Genomic DNA, 21,730 nt, shown 5'->3' with positions numbered 1-21,730 from the left:
TATTGTCATGTTAGGTTTTGTCCATTCGCAGTGACACAGTAGATCTTTCTTGTAGATAGGAAACAGTTTATATATTGTAGTTTGCATTTTTGAGCATTCATCTATGCTCCCATGTCCTACTCTCCCTCCCAATAGATCAGCATAAGAAAGATGGCTGGGGTTACTAGAAACCTGTTATCTCAGGACATCACTGTGAGAGTCCCTGAGGACTGTGTCTTACCTCAGTCATCTCCATCTGCTTCAGCAGTGATCCTTCCCCCATCATAAGGTCAGAATTGGATATGTTAACTTTTGATGGTACAGTGTTTAACTACGTTCACATTTGCTCAAATATTGAAATGGAATCCGAACAAGATTCAGGCTCAGGCTGACAACTGGCAAGCAGCACTCATGCCACACAGGCAATGAGGACCTCTAACACGAAGGTTACTAATCACTTTGCCCTGATATTCAGCAACATTACCATCACTGAATCCTCCACCATCAATGTGCCGGAAGCTTTTGACCAGAAAATTTAGACACATAAATACTGTGTCTAAAAGATCAAATCAGAGGCTAGGGATTTAGCAGGGAGTAACTCATTTCCTAATTCCCCAAGGCCTTTCAGTCATTTACAAGGTACAAGACAGGAGTACGATGGAATTCTGTTCACATGCCTGGATGAATTCAGCTCCAGCAATATACAAAAAGTCTCATCATCATCCAGGACAAAGCTGCCCACTTAATTGGCACCCATCCACCATTTTACATGTTCACTCTCTCCATCAACATCACAGAGTGACAGCAGTGTTAAACATATACAAATGCACTACAGCAACCCTCCCAGGCTTCTTCAATATAACACCTCTCTAACCCATGACCACCACCACTTTGAAGAACAAGGGTGGTACATGCATAGGAACAACACCAGCATATCCTTATTCTCATTGAAGTCTCACATGGGTTTCTGATTTGGAAGTGTATTGGCATTCTTTCCTGGAATTCCACCCCTAAGCAGTGCTGTGTGTCTACCCACACAATAAACTGTGAGCTTCAAGAGAATAGCGCACCATCACTTTCTCAAGGACCATCAAGGACAGACTATAAATGCTGACCTTGCCAGAAATTCCCATATACCAAGAACATAGATAAAAGAGTCTAGTTTTCATTGCCTTTTCTATTTTTCATTCATTGCAGTTCCAAGAAACAAGCATTCTTTGTAATAATGTTTCAGTCGTACGTGGATGATTTTGCTCTCTGATGTCAAGATATTTATGATTTTTGGTTATTAATGGGTGAACAATGCCTGGAAAGATTGGTTCTTTATTTACAGATGTTTTCCATTTAAAAGACACTCCCAAACTGATACAGAAATCTCAGCAGAAAGCCATATGGAATATATAAAGCCGTCTTACTGACCCAGTGACATTCCATCCACTGATCTGGCACCGACAGCTAAACCTTCACAGCATTCCTTCTTGTTGTGTGTTCACTTCATTCAAGTGGCTATTCTACACAAGAGAGCCCAGCCATCAAGCTTTCCAACCACTGACATTGGCGTAGCTAATCTCACTCCTAACTATTCTGCCTTCACTCAGCACAAACACACACAAGCATGTGTACACATACTCATATATGCACACCCCCTCAACATTTACACATAAACACACATTCTCAATATAGTCTTAACTAACACGCACACACACGTAGCCCCCAAAATGCACGCACAAGCATCTATGTTCACCCCCAGTTTGGTCACGTATAGGCACAACCTCCAGCATACACACAAGCATACTGTCAACATACACGCACAAACATTTAGACAAACCTATGCACATAATCGCAGCATATACACAGTTTTCAAAAAGAGTGATTGCCATCAGAAGTGGGAATCTAGTTTCTAATTCCTCACATTCTCTTTTGCCAGACTTCTCTGCTTCCTAATACAGGGTGTCCCATACTCTCAATAGGCACCCACATAAACATATATAGGCATCCCCTCTGCATGCACATAAAACATATGCTCTCAATGCATACGCATGTACAGCCCTAACATACACAAGCATATATGTATATCCCCAAATGAATGCACACACATATGCACATCCCTCAACATACATAAAATCACAGGCATACTGTCCATAACACACTCAAACATGGAGACAAACCTATGCATACAGCCGCAACATACTCAGTTTTCAGAAGGAACATTCGATTTTCATCAGGGCTAGGAATCATTTTAGATTTTATTGTCACGTGTACTCAAGTGCAGGAGTGTGGTGAAAAGTGCATAATGTCCCAACACATGTCGCCATCTTGGATACCAAGGTACAAAAAAAACCTTAGGTACAAAGTAGTAAGAGAAACAGTTAAAAAGTTAAGCATTATTTCATAGAATAGTAAAAAATAAAGAAATTGGTGACAGTTTACAATAAAGTCTTTCATAGTTCAAACCAGGAAAATAAAGGGGTAAAGTAAAAGTTCAACCATCCTTGATGAGTCCTCCACTTATCTCGCTCTCCGGGGAGACCTCAGCTGTCTGTTCTTGAAACTACTGCTGCAGAAACCGTTGCTGTGCTGAAACTGCTGCCTCTCTGACTGCTCCCCTCCCACCTGGGTGCCTTGGGAATCTGCCCAGACAGATCCACTCACAGGCTAAACTGAGACACCACCATGAGCCGCTGAGTGGCCAGGCCAGGACCCACCTCAAGCCGCCAAGAGACCAGGCTGAGAGTCGCCGAGAGGCCAAAGGGGGAAAAAGGGAAAAAATGAGAAGGAAACAGGAAATGTCCTAATCAACCACCATCTTGACTGGAAATCATTCATTACTCGCATTCCCTTCTACCAGACTTTGCTGCTCCCTAACGCAGGTTGTTCCAAAAGTTGCTCAGTCTGAGATTAGTTAACTTAGCATAGACCATGGGTTTTTCTGACAGTTGGCAATGGTTTCATGGTCACCATTAGACCCTTAATTTCAGATTTTAATGATTTCAAATTCCACCATCTGCCATGGGAGTTTAAAACTGGGTCCCCAGAACAGTACCTGGGTGTCTGGATAAATAGTCTCACAATAATGCCATTAGGTCACTACTGTTCCCTTTAGTGACAGTACGAGGGTGAGTAGTCAATTGCAGCAGAATAACGATGGATTGATAATGGAGCTGTCTACTTTGAGAGTGAATTAAATCTGTCTGGAATGTCACAAGTCTTCCCAGAGTTGAGTACTTGGGTACCAGGGACATAGTTGAAGTGCTGGAATCCCTTTGAGCTCCTGAGCTAGCTGCTGGTGGTGACTGGGAAATCTTTGAACTTTCGCTCTGCTATAAAGGCACATCACATGAAAGAAAAGATAGTTGAAAAACTTAACAGCATTCACTTGACTTGTTATTGAGTATTTCCTTCGCTTGGATACTGATAGGCAAACAACACCTGTGGAAACCCACGCAGACACGGGGAGAATGTGCAAACTCCACACAGACGGTCTCTGAGGCTGGAATCAAACCCGGGTCCCTGGTGCTGTGCGGCAGCAGTGTTAGCCACTGAGCCACAGTGCTACTCCAGAAAGATTAGTTTGGAAATGCAATGAAGCTCCACAGCAAGCCAAGTAAACGCCGAATCTACAACCACCTCATCCACAGTCAGATACACTAACGATTGCACCACCAGCCACATGCAAACATGCTCCATTGCTCAGCAACACAATTAAGTGGGGAGTGTTGAAGAAGTAAAAGATGAGAATGTTGCATTATTTTTAATCTCAATTCACCTCATTACCCTGGACCTGGCCTGTAATAAGGCACATAGGTTGGCAGCTCCCCTATCAAGGATCAGTAATTACTGCAGTGAAGCTGTTCCCATTCTACCGCAACCTTTCTCCCAGTTGTGGTGTAAAGGTTTAAATGGGTAGTGTAATGAGAGCCTGGGGGATAATTGGTGGTTGCTGGTGAATTGCAGAGCAGCAATTCAATCAACTGCTTCTGATTGTGTCCCAGGCCCCAAGAGCAAAACCCAAAATTGAAATAGCTTTAAACACGCTGCCAGCTGCTTGTTAATCTTTATTTCCTCTGCTATTTCTCTCCTCCTTTTCTGCTTTATGTCTGGGTTTATTCCTGGCTGATGCTGTCCCTTGTCCCTTATCACTTAAGTGGCCTGTGGGCTTTAGATAGCAAATGTCTTTGTTGTCCATCACAACTGAGTCCTTGACCTGTCTTGTCCTTTTCCAGTTTACGTTGTTGCCGTTACTGAAGATGGCTGAAAGGTTAATGGAAGCAGATTCAGTAGGAAATTTCAAAGTTGAGTTGGATAAATATTTGGAAAGGAAAACTTTGCAGGGCTACAGGGAAAGAGTAGGTGAGGAGTGGCATTAGTTGGACAATTCTTTGAGGGCCATCACATTCATGGTAGGCCTCATTCTGTTCTGTGTGACTTAGTGGTTCTATGCTGTGCCCTTTACACATTGCTACTTTACAGGAGTGGGAGATACCAGATGAGAGATCTGGAGCAAGAGCCCTGGTTTGGTCTGTTGCCATCCTAACCTTAGGCTCACTGAGGCAAATTTTCCAGGTTAAACAGTTAAACATGGGCCCTCGTGGTCTGTAAAAGCATCATGGTACATTGGTTATACCAATCAAGGAATCAACAAGCCAATTTCTTCAGCCTGGGGTTGCCAAACCCAGAGTGTCCAGGAGATAATTTTTAATTTTAAGAAATTTAAACAAAATTGTGACGTTCTTTTGGCTTGCACTGAGCTTTGACAGTTGTCTATTTCCAAGCATACAGCCTGTGCCTTCATGGTGCAAATAATAAAGTAAAGCAGGTGTAAGGCCTGAACACCGACCAGCTGTATCTGACGGATGTAATTTGGATGCTGTGGGCTTAAATGTTAAATCCCTGCTGCTTGGGATGAATGTTTCTCTTCTGACGCAAAGCTGATATAAGAATGTTGCACACTATATGGAGCGGATGATACTGCTGAGGTAATGGGAATGCCATCTGTTTTAACCCCTTCCCAACTGTACACCACTGACACAAATTAACGCTGAGCTGAATCAAATTTGTATACTCAGCCAAAAACTAAAAGAACCTGTACTTAATTGTTCCCCTGCCTTTTCGAAGTGGAACAAGCGGGCATTATGTGGTGGGATTGCAGACGTTTCACATGGGAGACCTTTATTGATAATCACTAAAACCCCAGGAAATTCCTTGACCTCTCTTGCACGTCCTCCCCCTGCCACTACAGGAGAGAGAGACCATCATCAGCCACACATGCAAAGATCCTTTTTTGCCAGTAATTTCCCATAAGACCTCCCTCCCTTTCCAGAATCTGACACTCTGAACAAGTTTTCACCATCGAATGTCACTGAAATAATTTTACCATGAACTCTCTGCATGGGTTTACATCTTCAGGTTTTCAAAACTGGTGGGGTCAGCACAATCAGATTCAACCTTGAATTCACTTTGCCTAAATTTCAGACACTGCCAGATATGATTGAGGTCAGGGATCCCAGTGAAAGTAGTACGGCAAGGGTGAGTAACTCAGTGAGGGTGAATCACACTGTGAGGGTGAGGGATATAACTGAGCTGAATAATGCAGTCAGGGACAGTAATGCGGTAACAAAAGCAGAAATTGCTGGAAAAGCTCAACAGGTCTGGCAGCATCTGTGGAGAGAGATCAGAGTTAACGTTTCAGATCCAGTGACCCTCAATCAATAGACTTGAAGCATTAACACTGATTATTCTCCACAGATGCTGCCAGATCTGTCAAGCTTTCCCAGCAATTTTTGCTTTTGTTTCTGATTTACAGCATCCGCAATTCTTTCCGTTTTTATTCAATAATGCAGCAAGGGTTTTACATGCGATGGGGAAGCAACTTGTTACAAACCTTAGTGACATAATGGTCAGAATTTTGTTTGATTTTAAGAATAAGTTAGAATTAGAATTACTACAGTGTGGATACAGGCCCTTCAGCCCAATAAGTCCACACTGACCCTCCAAAGAGTAAGCCACCCAGACCCATTACCCTACCTTATTACTCTACATTTCCTCTGGCTAATGCACCTAACCTACACATCCCTGAGATCTTGAGATAGCCAAGCTACCTTTGGATCCTTATCAGGCTGCTCTTGTGTTGGATGAAAGCCAGCCCTACAGCCGCCTCTGCATGGTGTGTTGTTTCCTCTGTAATCCATGACTGTCTTTCCTCTTCCATGTTCCAACATGTGCTAGTTTTCTGGAACCTGGATCTTTATGTAGCTTTCCATGGATGCAGCAATTAACTCAGTTGGACTCTGGATGACCTTCATTATTCCTCACGATACAGCCCTCCAACCTTGGAACCTACAGCCTATGCAATGGTTTCAACACCATATCTTTAACATTAAGATTCTTGGGCCTGTGAATGTTCCTACAAGGCTGAAAATGGAATAACACCCTATTTATTACGACCCCAAACAATGACCATTTTTGGATGCCATACTTCTCAGAATTAAATGAATCATGGGACAGTTGGGATGTTAGTGTTAGGAAGGTAAAAACAATGACTGCAGATGCTGAAAATCAAATACTGGATTAGTGGTGCTGGAAGAGCACAGCAGTTCAGGCAGTGTTAGGAGTTGATCAAGCCTATTCATCTTTATTGAGCAGTGAGATTTTCCCTTCAGTACTAAGCCCTTAAATAAGCTCGAATAATAGTATTTTTCAGTTTCTGTTTCATTTCCTTTAGTCGTGGGTGTTTGTACTGTAAAGGAAGACTTGCAAATAGAGCCTGGGCCGCTTTCTACTGCAAAGCCTCTGGCAAGGTTTTCTTTTGTGACAGGATTTGGGAGAGTTGGTGGTTATTAATTTTCCACTTGACTCATCCACCCATCCCTCCACACTATACTTTTACTCTAATTGTAGGTGGCCTTCTCTTTTCCTCTTTTCCTCTATTTTTCTTACATCACTCCCTCTAATTACTGGCCCCTTTGCTAACTCTCTTGGTATTTCTGCTTTTACTCCGATCCCATCCGGGGCCTTAGCGTTATACTACCTCTTATTCAAATGAACTGTTCACCCTCCCTCCTGAGGGTACCTTATTTCTGCATTGCCTTATTATTGCGTTCCCATTCTAAACGTGCAATTCCCACCCTTCTTTGTCTCCTGTAACTCTGTCATTGTGATGCATCCCAGTTTATTCCCTTCCTGGTCTCCTGTACCTCTGTCATTGTGATGCATCCCAGTTTATTCCCTTCATTCCCCAGGATCCTTCCAGTGCTACAAAAAACTGCATCCTTTAAAACCTAACCCCTACCATGCCTTTCTACCTAACCCACCTTTATCTGAACCTTTTGAATTGAGCCCTTTTATGAGTTAAACCAGTTTGCCTGCTCTGGTCAGGTTTGTTGACATCAGCAAGTGTGACAACCTTGCTTAGACAGAATATGAAGAAGAAGGAGTTATTGGGTGTCTCGAATAACATCAAGGTTTGATAAATCCCCAGAGCCTGATGAGATCGATTCCAGGATTCTGAACGAGGCAAGGGAGGAGAATGATGGGACCTTTTCAGAGATCTTTAGTCACAGGCGACATCACAGGAAACTGGAGAATAGTCAGTATTATTCCATTGTTCAAGAAGTGCAACAGAGATTTTACACCAGTCAACCTTACATCAGTGGATGGGAAATTATTGGAGAAGGTTCTTAGAGACAGGATTTACTCACATTTGGTGAAGAACTAACTTATTAGGAATAGCCAGCATGGCTTTATGCAGGGGAGTTCTTGTCTCAGCAACTTGACTGAGTTCTTTGAGGAAGTGACGAAGATGAAGTGGGCGGCACGGTGGCACAGTGGCACAGTGGTTAGCACTGCTGCCTCACAGCGCCTGAGACCCGGGTTCAATTCCCGCCTCAGGCGACTGACTGTGTGGAGTTTGCACGTTCTCCCCGTGTCTGCGTGGGTTTCCTCCGGGTGCTCCGGTTTCCTCCCACAGTCCAAAGATGTGCAGGTCAGGTGAATTGGCCATGCTAAATTGCCTGTAGTGTTAGGTAAGGGGTAAATGTAGATGTAGGGGTATGGGTGGGTTACGCTTCGGCGGGGCGGTGTGGACTTGTTGGGCCGAAGGGCCTGTTTCCACATTGTAAGTAATCTAAAAAATCTAAATGATTGATGAGTGTCGAGCAGTGTTAAGAAAGTGGTAGACAGACACATGACTAGGCAGGAAATAGTGGGATATGGGCCATGTGCAGGCTGATGGGATTAGTTTAGAATGGCATCATGGTTGGCACAAACTTGGTGGGCCAAAAAGCCTGTTCCTGTTACTGTATTGTTCTATATTCTCTGTTTGTTGACCCAGTCAGGCTTCAGCCTTTACACTGCATGCCTTTTTACACTGCATAAAAATGAGCAAGGTCACATATAGTTACATTTGATGAGCTGGTTGACCTATTCAGGCTTCACTGTAAGCATTTGCACAAAGAGATGGCTTGATTGTGAAGGAACCAAGACACTTTCGAGGCTTTTATTTACCAGAGCTTGGGGGAAGAAGCCTATCCCACCTGCATGAGTTTAGAATGATATGGGGAGGATCTAATACAGAATACTGAATGGCCTGGACAGAGTAGATGTTGGGAAGATGTTTCCATTGGTGGGAGAGACTACAAAGGTAAGTCTTCAGGAGAGGGCATAGCCTTAGAGTAAAGGGAAGACCTTTTAGAACAGAGGTAAGAAGAAACTTCTTCAGCCAGAGAGTGGTGAATCTATGGAATTCATTGGCACAGAAGGCTGTGGAGGCCAGGTCATTGAGTATATTTAAGACTTAGATAGATAGCTTCTTGAGTATCAGGGGGAATCAAGGGTTACAGGGGGAAACTTATCAGCCATGATTGAATGGCAGAGCAGACTCGATGGGCTGAATGGCTTAATTTCTGCTCCCATGCCTTATGGTCTTATGGTCTCATATCTACAGGCGGTTTATGGGCATGCGTTTTCTAGTTTTGCCGAAAAATTGAGCTTTGAACATAATTCCTGTAGGTATGAGGTGTTAATAGGCAGTCATAACATGCTGATGAATGTTCTGCAATGAAGATGAATGAGTGGGTGATGCAAAGAAGGTTAGGTATTAGAGTGAGAGAAGGTAAAAACAATGACTGCAGATGCTGGAAACCAGATTCTGGATTAGTGATGCTGGAAAAGCACAGCAGTTCAGGCAGCATCCGAGGAGCAGTAAAATCGACATTTCGGGCGAAAGCCCTTCACCTGTATTCCTGATGAAGGGCTTTTGCCCGAAATGTCGATTTTACTGCTCCTCAGATGCAGCCTAAAATGCTGTGCTTTTCCAGCACCACTAATCCAGAAACTGGAGCGAGAGTGACTAACAGTGTGAGTGAGTGATAGAATGGTGAGTTATACACTGAGGCAGCATAACATGAGAATAATGCATCATGCACAGATAATGTGTCAATTTCTAAGGTTGAGTGATGTCATGATAATGAGTCTGGGTGTGTCACACACTGAGAATTTGTGACACAGTGGGGGTGAGTGGAGTAGCAAGGGTAAGGTAAATGATGAATTTTCGTGAAGGCTTATATCTCTTTTAATGCTTTTCATTATTGCAACTCTCCTGTGTCTGCCTCCTACACAGCATTATGACAGGCTTGTCCATGCCTTCTCTCTATGTATTTGTGTAATGATTGAAAAAAGAACAAAATAAAATATTGATATGTTGACATGGCAACCTACCTGCTGTTGTAGATTGTAAGACCATCTTAGAAATGGAAAGAATAAAAGTCTTTGTGCATCTTTAAGTAGAAAGCAAGTGAAGGATTTGGTTTGCAACAAAGGTAAGTCTTCAGCTGACAGGGCCTTGGAGAGTGACCTTGGAGAGTATAAATGTGTTTCATCTTTACTGCACAATTGAACTGGCTGACAACAGAATATAACAATGTGAATTGTGAGTAATACTGACAAACCAATATGCAGAATGGTGCAATGCAGAAAACTTGGGCTTCCATTGCTACTTTTCTGTGTTTTAAAGCATCTTACCCTATACTCATATAGGGTATGGGGTATTAGTGTTACAGTCCAAAGGTTGCACACTACTAAACATACTAAAGGAATAAAGTGTGAGGCCATTTCAGGAGGTAGTTACCATGGATTTACTTTCTGTCTAGTACAATATAAGCCTAGCCACAGGATAAATACCGCAGGGAATGTGTGTGATGGCAGAAGTGTACTTGGCATGAGAAGTCTAACAGAGGGCCGAACACCAGCCAAACAGAGAGAGGCCAGAATAAAAATAGAACATGTGACTGTGTAGCACTTTGGTGAAAGTGATAGGAATAATTTGAACTTTATGCAAGGGTAAAACAAATGTTAATGAGTTGACAGACCATTTATGTTTCTCCCCATTTCTAGTTTCATTGACACCAACCACATTGTTTCAACAATAAAACCAAAAAGCTGGAAGAACAGTGCCTCATTTTCTGCTCGAGAACTCTAGAACCTTTCGGACTCAATATCGAGTTTAACAATTTTCGGGCTTGAGACACCTTATCCCATGTCCTTACCCCAACCCCCACACACTGGGCCTTGTTGTCATGTGGCCTGCTATTACACACTACCCATTGTTAGCCAGTAATAGTCCCCAGTAGCAACTGTTCATTCTCCTAGGCTGACCATTATCTACTCCTTTGTCTGTTCAACTGTTCTTTTCTCTCTTTGAGCTCCATCTCTACCTATTGTTTACTCCATACCTCCACCCCCTCCCCCCCCCCATGCCACCTCTGTATAAAAAAGCAACTTTTTCCTCACGACCATCAGCTCTAAAGAGGGGTCACTGGGCCCGAAACATTAACTCTGATTTCCCTCTACAGATGCTGCTGAGCCTGCTGAGATTTTCCAGCAATTTCTGATTTTATTTTTGATTTCCAGCATCCACAGATCTTTTGATTTTTTTTAATGCACTTAATTGCCTAAAGTTTTAAGCAAAGCAGAATCCAAAGTTATCTTTCTGATGCTTCAATCTTGAACAATTTTTATATCCCTCTGCATCCTACATTGTATTTCCTTTTGCTTTGTGGGCATTTTTGTAGCATTAGAATACATTATATTGACAATTGGAACCTATTAATATTTTTTAAGCATGCTACACCAAATGGGCATAAGCTATAGTTTAATGGCTTCAGATTTTAATGTACCCTCTTAAAATGGGAAGCAATGGTGTGTGTGTTCAGAACTTTCCTTGGGGCCTGACTGTTTACACTGGTTGTCCCATTCCAGTATTGTGTACTATGCCTTCAGGACTTGCTGGTTGCGTCCTCACAATTGGAAGCACTAATTTTAGAATTAGAATCCCTACAGTGTGGAAACAGGGTCTTCGGCCTAACATATCCACACCAACCCACCAAAGAGAACCCACCCAGACCCATTTCCCCGACGAATGCACCTAACCTACACAACCCTGAACACGATGGGCAATTTTTGCAATAAATTGCTAAAACCTGCACATCTTTGGACTGTGGGAAGAAACCCATGCAGACACAGGAAGAATGTGCAAACAGGCAGTCGCCCGAGGCTGAGAACTGAACCCAGGTCCCTTTCTCTATGAGCCAGCAGTGCTAACCACTGAGCCACCGTGCTGTCCCATTTTTGTATTATTTTTGTTTACCTCTGGAGTTAGATAAAAGACTGATTACTGTAGATATATATCAGATTTTAGTTCACCCCCTATTTGTACTAGATTCATTTTATATTTTAAGAGAGAATGTTGAGACACTTCAACTGAAAATTAAAGTGAAATATTGTGCAGGCACAAGTTAGTTTGCCCCTAATAGCAATCAGCAACTTAGAGGATGATGCTTGGATCTGGGAAGGTTGTCAAAGACTTAACTAGATCACAAGGTAAGTGTAGGGGGGATGCCACTGTATCATTGATGTGATTTAGAATAATTTGTCTTAAAGCACCCAAAAACATTAGAAACATCTTATTAATTCTGTCAGGTCACCGCAAAGCACTTCACACACAAGAATGTACAGTATGTAGACAAATACAACAGAGTAACAGAGATGTGAGTGGGATCGCCTATGAATGTATCAGATTTTACGTACCATGTTGAAGAGTGAGGGAGATTTACAAAGGGCTTCCCCAAATATAGAAACAGTGAGGTGGACCCTGACATTTACTGAAATTTGCAAGTGGGGAGGGTGCACTTCTGGTTGAGAAGCCCTGAAGTTTGGCTTTCTCTACAATTCATGCATTTTTAAACCACTTTCCTACTTGGAAGTCAACATGTTTGACAGGCTTGACTCCCTTTTGGTTAGAGACAAAAAAACTGCAGGTGCTGGAATCCAAGGTTGACCAAGGAATCCCAGCCCCTCCCCCTCTCTTCCATTCCGCTCATTGACCCTTCCTTCTAGCCACCAACGGATTCATTCCTCCCATCGACCAACCAGGTCATACCCCTACCTATCACTACCTCACCACCCTGTCCACCCACCCCCTTTATCTGCAGCTCTCCTTACACCCACCCCCAGTCCTGAAGAAGGGTTGCACCCAAAACCTTGACTTCTCCACCTCCTGATGCTGCCTGGCTTGCTGTGTTCTCCCAGCCTCCTGCTTGTCTACTTTGATTCCCTTTTGGGCAGGAAACTCTCCAGATATTGCCACAAGCCAGAATCCTCAGGATAGAGATGGCAGAAGTGGATTGTCCGGAAGGTTGATGGATGACTGCTGGGATTCAGAGTGACATGAAGTGGAAGTTCATTGGGAGTCGGGGTGGGTGAGATCATGCGTACAATCCCGCATTTGAGGTTTAAGTCCATGTAGGAATCAGATAAACTTAGCCTGCTAATGGAAATCATTTCTGCCCCTTCTGGCCCAGGGTCAGGCCTGAGAAAGCACTTACCTGCTCAGTGTATTGGGCTTCTCTTTGGGTGCTGGATTTCCTGATATCTAAGAAACCCAGCCAGTCAATACTAAAGCTGGAAGCAAGATTAAACGTGAGTTTTTAAAATATTTAATAACCAACCCATCTTCCTTGATCAGGCCACATATCTCATCCCACATCCATTAGAAGCAAAAGGGATACTGAGAGACAGGTTGGGCTTGGGTTTGAGATTTTTACATGTTAACATTCCACTCAACCCGAACCAAACCATTTGGCAAAATTACTCACGGAGGGTAAATTATCTATCTCTCTGCTATTGTTACCATTCTATGTCTCATGAATTTTAGTGTATATGTAAAGACATAATTTCCAGTTTTCCTGGATCAGCCACTTAATGGCAGAAAAAGGCATCTGAAACGCTGAACCTCTGTTTAATTATTTGTAAACAGATTGGAGACAGTTTGTGAATGCATTCCATCCCAAGTCCAAGTAATAGCAGCTGCTTGTTTGGCTGTGATACCACAACAGCCAGATAGTCTTCCAACTCATGAATAAATTGGCTAACTTGCAGGAGAGCTGCTTCTGCCAGTGGAATCACACCCTGGCAAGAATTATGAGCCCCAGTTTCCTGATCAACTAATAAACTGCTCAAATTATGTTCAAAAAATCCATTCCAGTATATGCAAGAGGAGGAGAATTAAACATGATTCATTTTAAGTGTAAGAAATTATGTTAACTATTTACTGTAAAGATTACTGACTGCCCAGCAATGAGTCTGAAGCACTCCCTCCTCTTAACCATACCAAATTTATTTTCCATACTCATGGCATCATTGGATTGAACTGCAATTGGATTGCAATTGAATTTTCATCTTGTAACTCACTGCAAATATTATTGTGCACATATTGATGGTTCTCTGCTTAATACATTAAACCAATTGGCTTCTCTATACATATCTCTAGCTATATAACTATTATCTTTCAGAGAGCAACACGCCATGTGAGGTTCACATTACTCTCAGCCTCTCCAATGCGGTCACCAAAGAATGGGATTCTGAAAACATTTGTCTACTTAGTTCCACACAAGTTAAACTACTTATTTTTAAAGTTCAGACCCCATTAGGTAATCTCTATCAACGAGTAACTCTGGTCAGGTCTCAGTGTATGATGTAGGCCTGCACATAGAGACCCTGTCACCAATTAGGAACAAAGTGGATGCTACAACTGAGAAGCATTCAAGCCATTCTATCTGGATGCATTCAGATGGGCAGGATGGTTGTCCTCACTTGTTTTGTCCTATGGAACATCTGTGGTCACCTGAAGGACAGCTGACTCGCTATGAATTGAACTTTAGGATACCATTAGCCTTCCCTCCCTCTCCTGATCATTCGCAGTCAAATAGATTGCCCAAGCAAGCACCGTCCATGGAAAACAGTCAATTGACCAAGATGTGCCCGAAACCTGTCAGATCTTGAGCCCAGATGAATGTTTGCACCTTCAGGAGCAGATTGAAAGACAATAACACAATATACTGATGGGAGCAAAAAGCAAAAGGCTAGTATTTCACTCATCTCCTGTTTTTCTTTACAGATCTGAAGTCAGTATCAAATTGAGCGGGAAATCAAAGAAGAAGCAGAATGTCACCGATCCACAGATTGTGAAACCAGGTAAGAGAGGAGGTTCAGTCTGTTTAAGACTTGCTTGGCAGACAACAGCCACAAAATGCTGCAGCGCAAGTAATGACTAAGATTAGCCTCAAAATGAGATCAATATCTCAGTTGTCCCACCCTGAGCAGGAACAGCCCCATTTGTTCCGACATTTGCAACAAAATAAAGACTCAAGTGAAGTTCAAATCAAGGTAATATCTTTATGTGCAGCAGTTCTGTACAGCTTTTGCTATAAAGTACAAGCATTGGAATTTGACAATCCCTGCAATTGCAAAAATACCAAAGACATTTTCCAGTTGCCTCGGGCACTATTTACATACATGGAGGCAAAAGGAGGGTCTGAAAACTGAACAGATCCTTGTTGTATTTTGGCAGACAGACCTCAGACAGTGGTCTTTCCTCACTGCACCTTGGTGACAGTTACCCCAAGCCTTACTGTGTCCCTCAGCATGTAGTCCTGGGCTTTGGAATGTGCCAGTCGGCAACTCTCAGTTGAGGTCAACTTTTTGCACTGGAAGACCAACAGGGCATCTTCCACTGAGCTGTTGGCCTCCCAGGTGCAGTTGATATTTGTCTCGGTGTGCATCTGGGGAACATACCGAAGAGCACAGAGTCCTGCATCACGGAACTGCTCTGGATGAACTTCGACAAAAACCCCTGCATCTCTCTCCAGGCCTCCTTGGCAAAGGCATATTCCAGATGGGATGTCTGACAGTCTCTTCACTCCGCCAAAGCTATTTTGTGGGCAGCATGCAATGGAACAGAAGGTTCGGGTAGACATGAAGGATCTCCCAGGTCCCTTCTCACCACCAGCCAAGCTACATCTTAGTACTTGTTGGAAAGTTCTGGTGATGACACATGCTGCCAAATGACTTTGACAGTCTGCCCAGGGAACCACCTGACAGGATCCACCCTTTCCTTTTCCTGAAGGATCTTGAGGATGCTACGTACTGACCACTTCCTGATGGACTTGTGGTCAAGGGTGCTTTCCTTTACAAATGTTTTTCAAGAGGCTCAGGTAATGCAGAAAGGTCCAATTACCTGGAGCATTCCATGGCAATGAGGCCAGTCCCATCCTTCATAATACCAAGGATGGGTAGAATCTGCAAATCCAGGTGATATATAGTGACGGCAAAGAGAAGGAAGGTGCTTTTCTCTTCATAGAATCATAGAATCCCTACACGATAGAGACCAGTCGGAGTGTCGGATCTCCAAAGAGCATTCCATGTAGAACCACTCCCTGCCCTTTCTCTGTAACTCCACGTTAACTATGGCTAGTCCACCTGGCTTACACATTCCTGGGCATGGCAGGACAATTTTCAGCAAATTACCTGACCTGCACATCTTTGGTCTGTGGGAGGAAACCGGAGCACCTGGAGGAAACCCAGGCAGACATTGGAGAATGTGCAAACTCCCAATAGACAGTCGCCCGACGTTGGATCAAACCAGGGTCCTTGATGCTGTGAGGCAGCATTGCTGTTGCCTAACCATTGCTTTTGCATGTGTTACAAGGAAACTCCCATCTATACGGCACCTTTCACAACCCCAGGACATCCCTCAATCAGCATCACTAAAGAGAAAGATTATCTGGTCATTATCTCATTACTGTTTGTGGGAATCGTTCTTCCTATGTTCCAACAGTGGCCACACCTTAAGAGTATTTAACTGGCTGTGAAACACCCTGAGATATACTGAGGTCATGAAAGGTTCTGGGGAAATACTACTTCCTTCTTTCACTGTTGTATTATAGGACACTGTTCAATTTGTGGCTTTCAACTGAGTTGGTACAGTGAACATGATGCTGATAAACCAACACACTTGGCACACGCTGAGCTGGCATTAAGTGTGATTAGTGTTTCTAGCATTTTAAAAAGTTGCCTGGGCTGACAGCACAAAACAGTGAAGGAAATCACGTTGGACAGCTAATCCTACATTAGTTGAGTCAGAGCATGTCAGCATCACAAGCCCTGATTCTCTGCACTTGTTCTTTGTTATCGTAATAGATATCGCCTGTGGTTAAGGTTATTAAATAATGTCTATTTTTTAAAAATACCACACTTCAGCCCACCTGTTGCATAGTGACTAATGTCGGTCTCAATACTGAGTGTCAGATTATAAACTCAAGTATAGTGAATGCTGGGAGTGAGTGCTCAGTGTGAAACAAGGCTTTAATCACCGGCTATACATCAGCACTTCTGAAAACACAACCCACAGCTCACAGGTCGGTCAGAGAGAAATTATCTTTCATGTGGTTCTGACCAAAATGTCAGCCTTGCTTCAGTAAGTAGCACTCTCTTCACACTGAGTCAGAATGTTGTGGATTCAAGTTTCACACCAGAGATTTGAGCCAGAGCCAAGGCTGACACTCCCAGTGCAGCACTGAGGGAGTGCTTCACAATCAAAGGTATCATCTTTCAGATCAGATGGTAAGCAGAGGGTCCTGTTTGCCCTTTCAACCGGACATCAAAGATCCCACGTTACTACATAAGAGAAGAGCTGTGGAGTTGTGCACACCCATTTTCCTATCCACTCCCCTAGATTAGATTTGATAGATTATCTACAGTGTGGAAACAGGCCCTTCAGCCCAACAAGTCCACACCGACCTTCCGAAGAACAACCCACCCAGACCCATTCCCCTACATTTACCCCTGACTAATGCACCAAACACTACAGACAATTTAGCATGACCAGTTCACCTAACCTGCACATCTTTGGACTGTGGGAGGAAACCTGAGCACCCGGAGGAAACCCACGCAGACACGGGGAGAATGTTCCCCAATATTTATCTCTTCACCAACATCACTAAAAACATATTATTGTATCTGGTCATTATCACTTTGCTGGTTTGGGGATTTTACTGTATGAAAATTGATAGATGCATTTCCAATATTAATGCAGTAACTACATTTTGAAAAGGGAGTTAGTTAGTTCAGTTGGCTGGACAGCTAATTTGCAATACAGAATGATGCCCATAGCATAGGTTCAATTCCCACAATAGCTGAGGTTACCATGAAGGGCTCTCTTTTGTAACCTGTCCCCTCACCTGAGGTATGGTGACCCTCAGTTTAAACCACCACTAGTTATCTTTGTTTAACAAGAAAACAGTTCTATGATCCGTAAAACTACAGTGACTTTTACATTTGAAACTAATCAAGTTTTGTAAAGCACTTTCTGATGTTCTGAAGTTTGAATGATGCTATGTAAACACAGGCTTCTCTTTTTTGAAGAGTCATTATCAGACCTGAAACATTAACTCTTTCTCTCTCCACAGATGCTGCCAGACCTGCTGAGTTTCTCCGACACTTTCTGTTTTGATTTCAGATTTCCAGCCTTTGCAGTATTTTGCTTTTATTCTTTCTCTGTACTCGGAATGCTATTTTGTGTAGGCTTTATTTCCCCCTTTTTCTAAACTACATCTTCAAGACAAGATAAAACAACCTTTTGTAGAGGTTTTCGGCTCAGCTGTATAAATATTTTTACTGTACATTGCAGCACACACACTGTGACTTGTCTCATTCTTTGGAAGAATAATATTATGCTTAATTTGGAAACCTCCCCCCCACCCCCAGAGAGTGTCAACTCTTGCTGGGTACAGTTCCACAGACGCCAGCAGACCTCCATTAACCAATCCCATTTCCCATACCTTAAGTAGACCTGTGAGAGTGGGAGATTTTGGGTAACTGAGAGAACCAAGACATGCCAGCACAGGTATATTGGGCCGAATGGTCATCTTCTGTAATATGAAGTTTCTGTGTTTCTAGATAGAAAAATAGAAGAGGTACAGGTCCAGTTAAGTGGCAGAGCAGATCAAATGGCCTCTTCCTTTTCCTATCGATGTGGAGGTGTCGATGTTGGACTGAGGTGGACAAAGTTAAAAATCACATAATACCGGGTTATATTTGAAAGTACAGGTACACAATCCTTTGTCCGAAATCCGAAAAGCTCAGAAATCTGAATTTTTTTTCGTGGAGTCTGAAGCGTCATTTTGGCGTGCAAACAGGTGACCCAACTCCACACCCACTCGAACCATGTCACTCAGATGTGACATGGCAGCATGGCTCAGCGCTGGTAGGTGTCAATTGTGTCTCAGCGCTTGTGCTATTCACACGTGCATCTGCTGTTAGGTAACGGTTTTTTATTTCACAGTGAAAATGTCATTTATTATGAAATCAAAAAAATTTCCAAATTCCAACAAACAACTGGCCCCAAGGATTTCCGATAAAGGATTGCGTACCTGTACTAGCTTTCGGACCACTACTTCTGACAGAAAAGCAGGGCTCCGAAAGCTAGAGCTTCCAAATAAACCCATTGGACTATAACCTGGTGTTGTGTGATTTTGAACTTTTTCCTTTTGTTTGTCATCACAGGTGAGCATACTATTGACCTTACTCAAACATCAATACCAACTTCCTAATCAGGATCACTGGAGAGATTAGGAGGAGTATGCTGGTTCATTTTTCTCCTCAGCCCAGGGGTATCATGTCATGCTAACTATTGTCATCACACACTGCAGAATGATGTGAGACTTCTCTGGTTTGTATGAAGTAATATTCTCATTAGGTAGCACACCTATCATCCAACTGCCAGCAAAGTGCGTCTGTCACAAGATGCATAAACTCCTTGTGCTAAAGTTCCAAATTATATGATTCTGTTACATCCTAAGAGGGATAGAAGCCAAAGTTGAAGGAAGGGGTGGCCTGTGTTAAAGTATTCTCTCAGGTCTGGTTCCACACTGACAGAAACCCCTAGTTTTTATCACTGATCTTTGCAGAGTTTTCTGGAACAAACTGTTGCAGTATGGTTGCAACAATTACCTCCTTCTGACAAGGCTGTTTGTCATTTATATAAATGATTTGGATGTGAATATCAGAGGTTAGTAGATTTGCAGATGACATCAAAATTGGTGGTGTAGTCAACAGTGGAGAAGGTTACCTCAGAGTACAATGGGACATTGATCAGAGGGGCTGATGGGCCAAGCAGTGGCAGATGGAATTTCATTTAAATAAATGTGAGGTGCTATATTTTGGAAAGGCAAATCAGGGCAGGACTTATACACTTAGTGGTAAAGTCCTGGGGAGTGTTGTTGAACAAAGAGACCTTGGAGTGCAGGTTCATAATTCCTTGAAAATGGAGTCACAGGTAGATAGAGTAATGAAGAAGGTATTTGGTATGCTTGTCTTTATTAGTCAGTGCATTGAGGTCATGTTGCAGCTGTACAGGGCATTGGTTAGGCCACGTTTGGAAGACTGTGTGTAATTCTTGTCTCTCTGCTATAGGAAAGATGTTGTGAAACTTGAAAGAGTTCAGAAAAGATTTGCAAGGATGTTGCCAGGGCTGGAAGGTTTGAACTATAGTGAGAGGCTGAACAAGCTGTGGCTGTTTTCCCTGGAGTGCCAGAAGCTAAAGGTGACCTTATAGAGGTTTATAAAATCATGAGGGGCATGGATAAGGTGATTAATTAAGGTCTTTTCTCCAGGGTGGGGAGTCCAAAACTAGAGGTCATAAATTTAAGGTGATAGGGAAAAGATATGAAAGGCACCTAAGGGGCAACTTTTTCATGCAGAGGGTGGTGCATGTGTAGAATGAGCTGCTACAGGAAGTGTTGGAGGCCGGTACAATTACAACATTTAAAGGATATGAATAAAAGGGTTTAGAGGAATATAGGCCAAATGTGATTATATGGGACTGGATTAATTTAGGATATCTGGTCGGCACGGACGAGTTGGACTGAAGGGTCTCTTTCCATGCTGTACATCTCTATGAGGCTAATGCAGAAAGAAAGGCAGTCATTGTTCTTTGCTCCTGATTCCTAAACAGAGATTCCATCTACAACAACGACTTGAACTTTTGTAGCACCTTTAACAAAGCAGACCAATCCAAGGTGTTTCACAGCAGCCTTTTCAGACAGAAGTTGATATCGAGTCAGATAGGGAGATATTAGCCCAGGAACCGAACGCTTAGTTCATGAGGCAGTTTTTAATGAGCGTGTTAAAGGATAGAATGGGAAAGAAACAGCGGGTTTAAGGAGGGGCCTGGACAGCTGTAGGAATGGCTGCCAGTTGAAGAGCAATGAAAATCAGGAATGCTCATGAGGCCTGAATTGAAGGAGTGTAGAGTTGTCATCAGCCAAGGACAGCTCCAGACTCTCCCAGAAAGACACCCACCATTGAGTAGTTTGCCACATTTACATTTAGTTGTGTGAAAACACATGAGATTCCCCTGTAAGACTCACACAAAAAGGCCACACACTTGAATGTAGTACAGGGCACATTGTCATTGACCTTGGAACTATATATTCGATTTGTGTACCAGCCTTCAGGGGATGGGCAAGTTAAACTTTCAACTTAAAGATATTAAAATTAGAAAATTTAAAAATGATACTCTTCCAATTTCAGGTGATTATGTTATTATGGTGAAGGACGTGACAACTCCACCTTTCCTGGATCGCACTCTCCCTCCAGCTTTCATTCTCCTGAAGGTGAAACCACACAAAGCAAGCAAAAAGAGCAGCAGAAAGGAGCACCAGAAGGTGTCCAACAAGTAATGAAATTCCTGAAGAACATTACATCTGACGAAGTTTGAGCAATAGCTTTTGTGTATTATTTTTGCTCTACACCCCTTTGATCTGCCAGACATAACCCCCTTCTTTGATCTTTCCTTTCTCCACTCCTCCCTTGATACCATCACTTGGGGTGACAGCTTGAAACACTATTTCATGTCACACGTTCATAGCCAGAAAAGAGTGCAGACTCTCATCCCATTAGTCTGGGTCAGAGTTGAGTCCAGTTCTGAGAAGTGAAAGGGAATATGCTAAACCACAGTAAACACCCAGTCCCAGAATAGTCTGCTCTATAAATGAGACCATCAAGTTCACAGAAAGAAAAGTCCCTGCTGAAAGCGGAGGTGTCATTTCAGAACAGATTTGCACCAGAAGAGAGTGGTTGTTTTTTGTATTCTGTTTACTTCAGTTCATTAAGGTATAAATATTTTTTAAGGTCTCTATTTAATAAACCATGTGTTTGAATGTTTTCACTTCCTTTAAAACTGCAAGGGTCTCTAAGTTTCAGATGCAGCTGGTGGAAGGAAAGTCTTTATATCTCATTGAGAGGTTCATGTTTATGAAGCTGAACAGGATGGTCAGATCTGAAGGAAGTTAGGGCAGCAAATATTTTCTGAAAACAACTTAAATACTATACCAAAGTGACCTGCTTGCCCATCCAAATT

The 21,730-nt window shown here is 42.8% G+C and overlaps 1 protein-coding gene across 2 annotated transcripts in view; it reads left to right on the top strand.

Moving 5' to 3' along the window:
* Positions 1-21,508, top strand: part of LOC140486985 (MORN repeat-containing protein 1-like) — a 194,607-nt gene extending 173,099 nt beyond the window's left edge. For both annotated transcript variants that reach the window (XM_072586286.1, XM_072586287.1), the window contains exons 13-14: positions 14,429-14,505; positions 20,902-21,508. In XM_072586286.1, coding sequence (XP_072442387.1) covers positions 14,429-14,505; positions 20,902-21,050 — 226 coding nt within the window. In that variant the 3' untranslated portion in view covers positions 21,051-21,508. The remainder of the gene's footprint in view (positions 1-14,428; positions 14,506-20,901) is intronic.
* The last annotated feature ends 222 nt before the right edge of the window (positions 21,509-21,730 follow it).

Source organism: Chiloscyllium punctatum, chromosome 16 (assembly GCF_047496795.1).
Source record: "Chiloscyllium punctatum isolate Juve2018m chromosome 16, sChiPun1.3, whole genome shotgun sequence".
Lineage (NCBI taxonomy): Eukaryota > Metazoa > Chordata > Chondrichthyes > Orectolobiformes > Hemiscylliidae > Chiloscyllium > Chiloscyllium punctatum.
The sequence above is the reverse complement of the archived record's forward strand: the minus strand, read 5'-3'. Positions and strand labels throughout refer to the sequence as shown.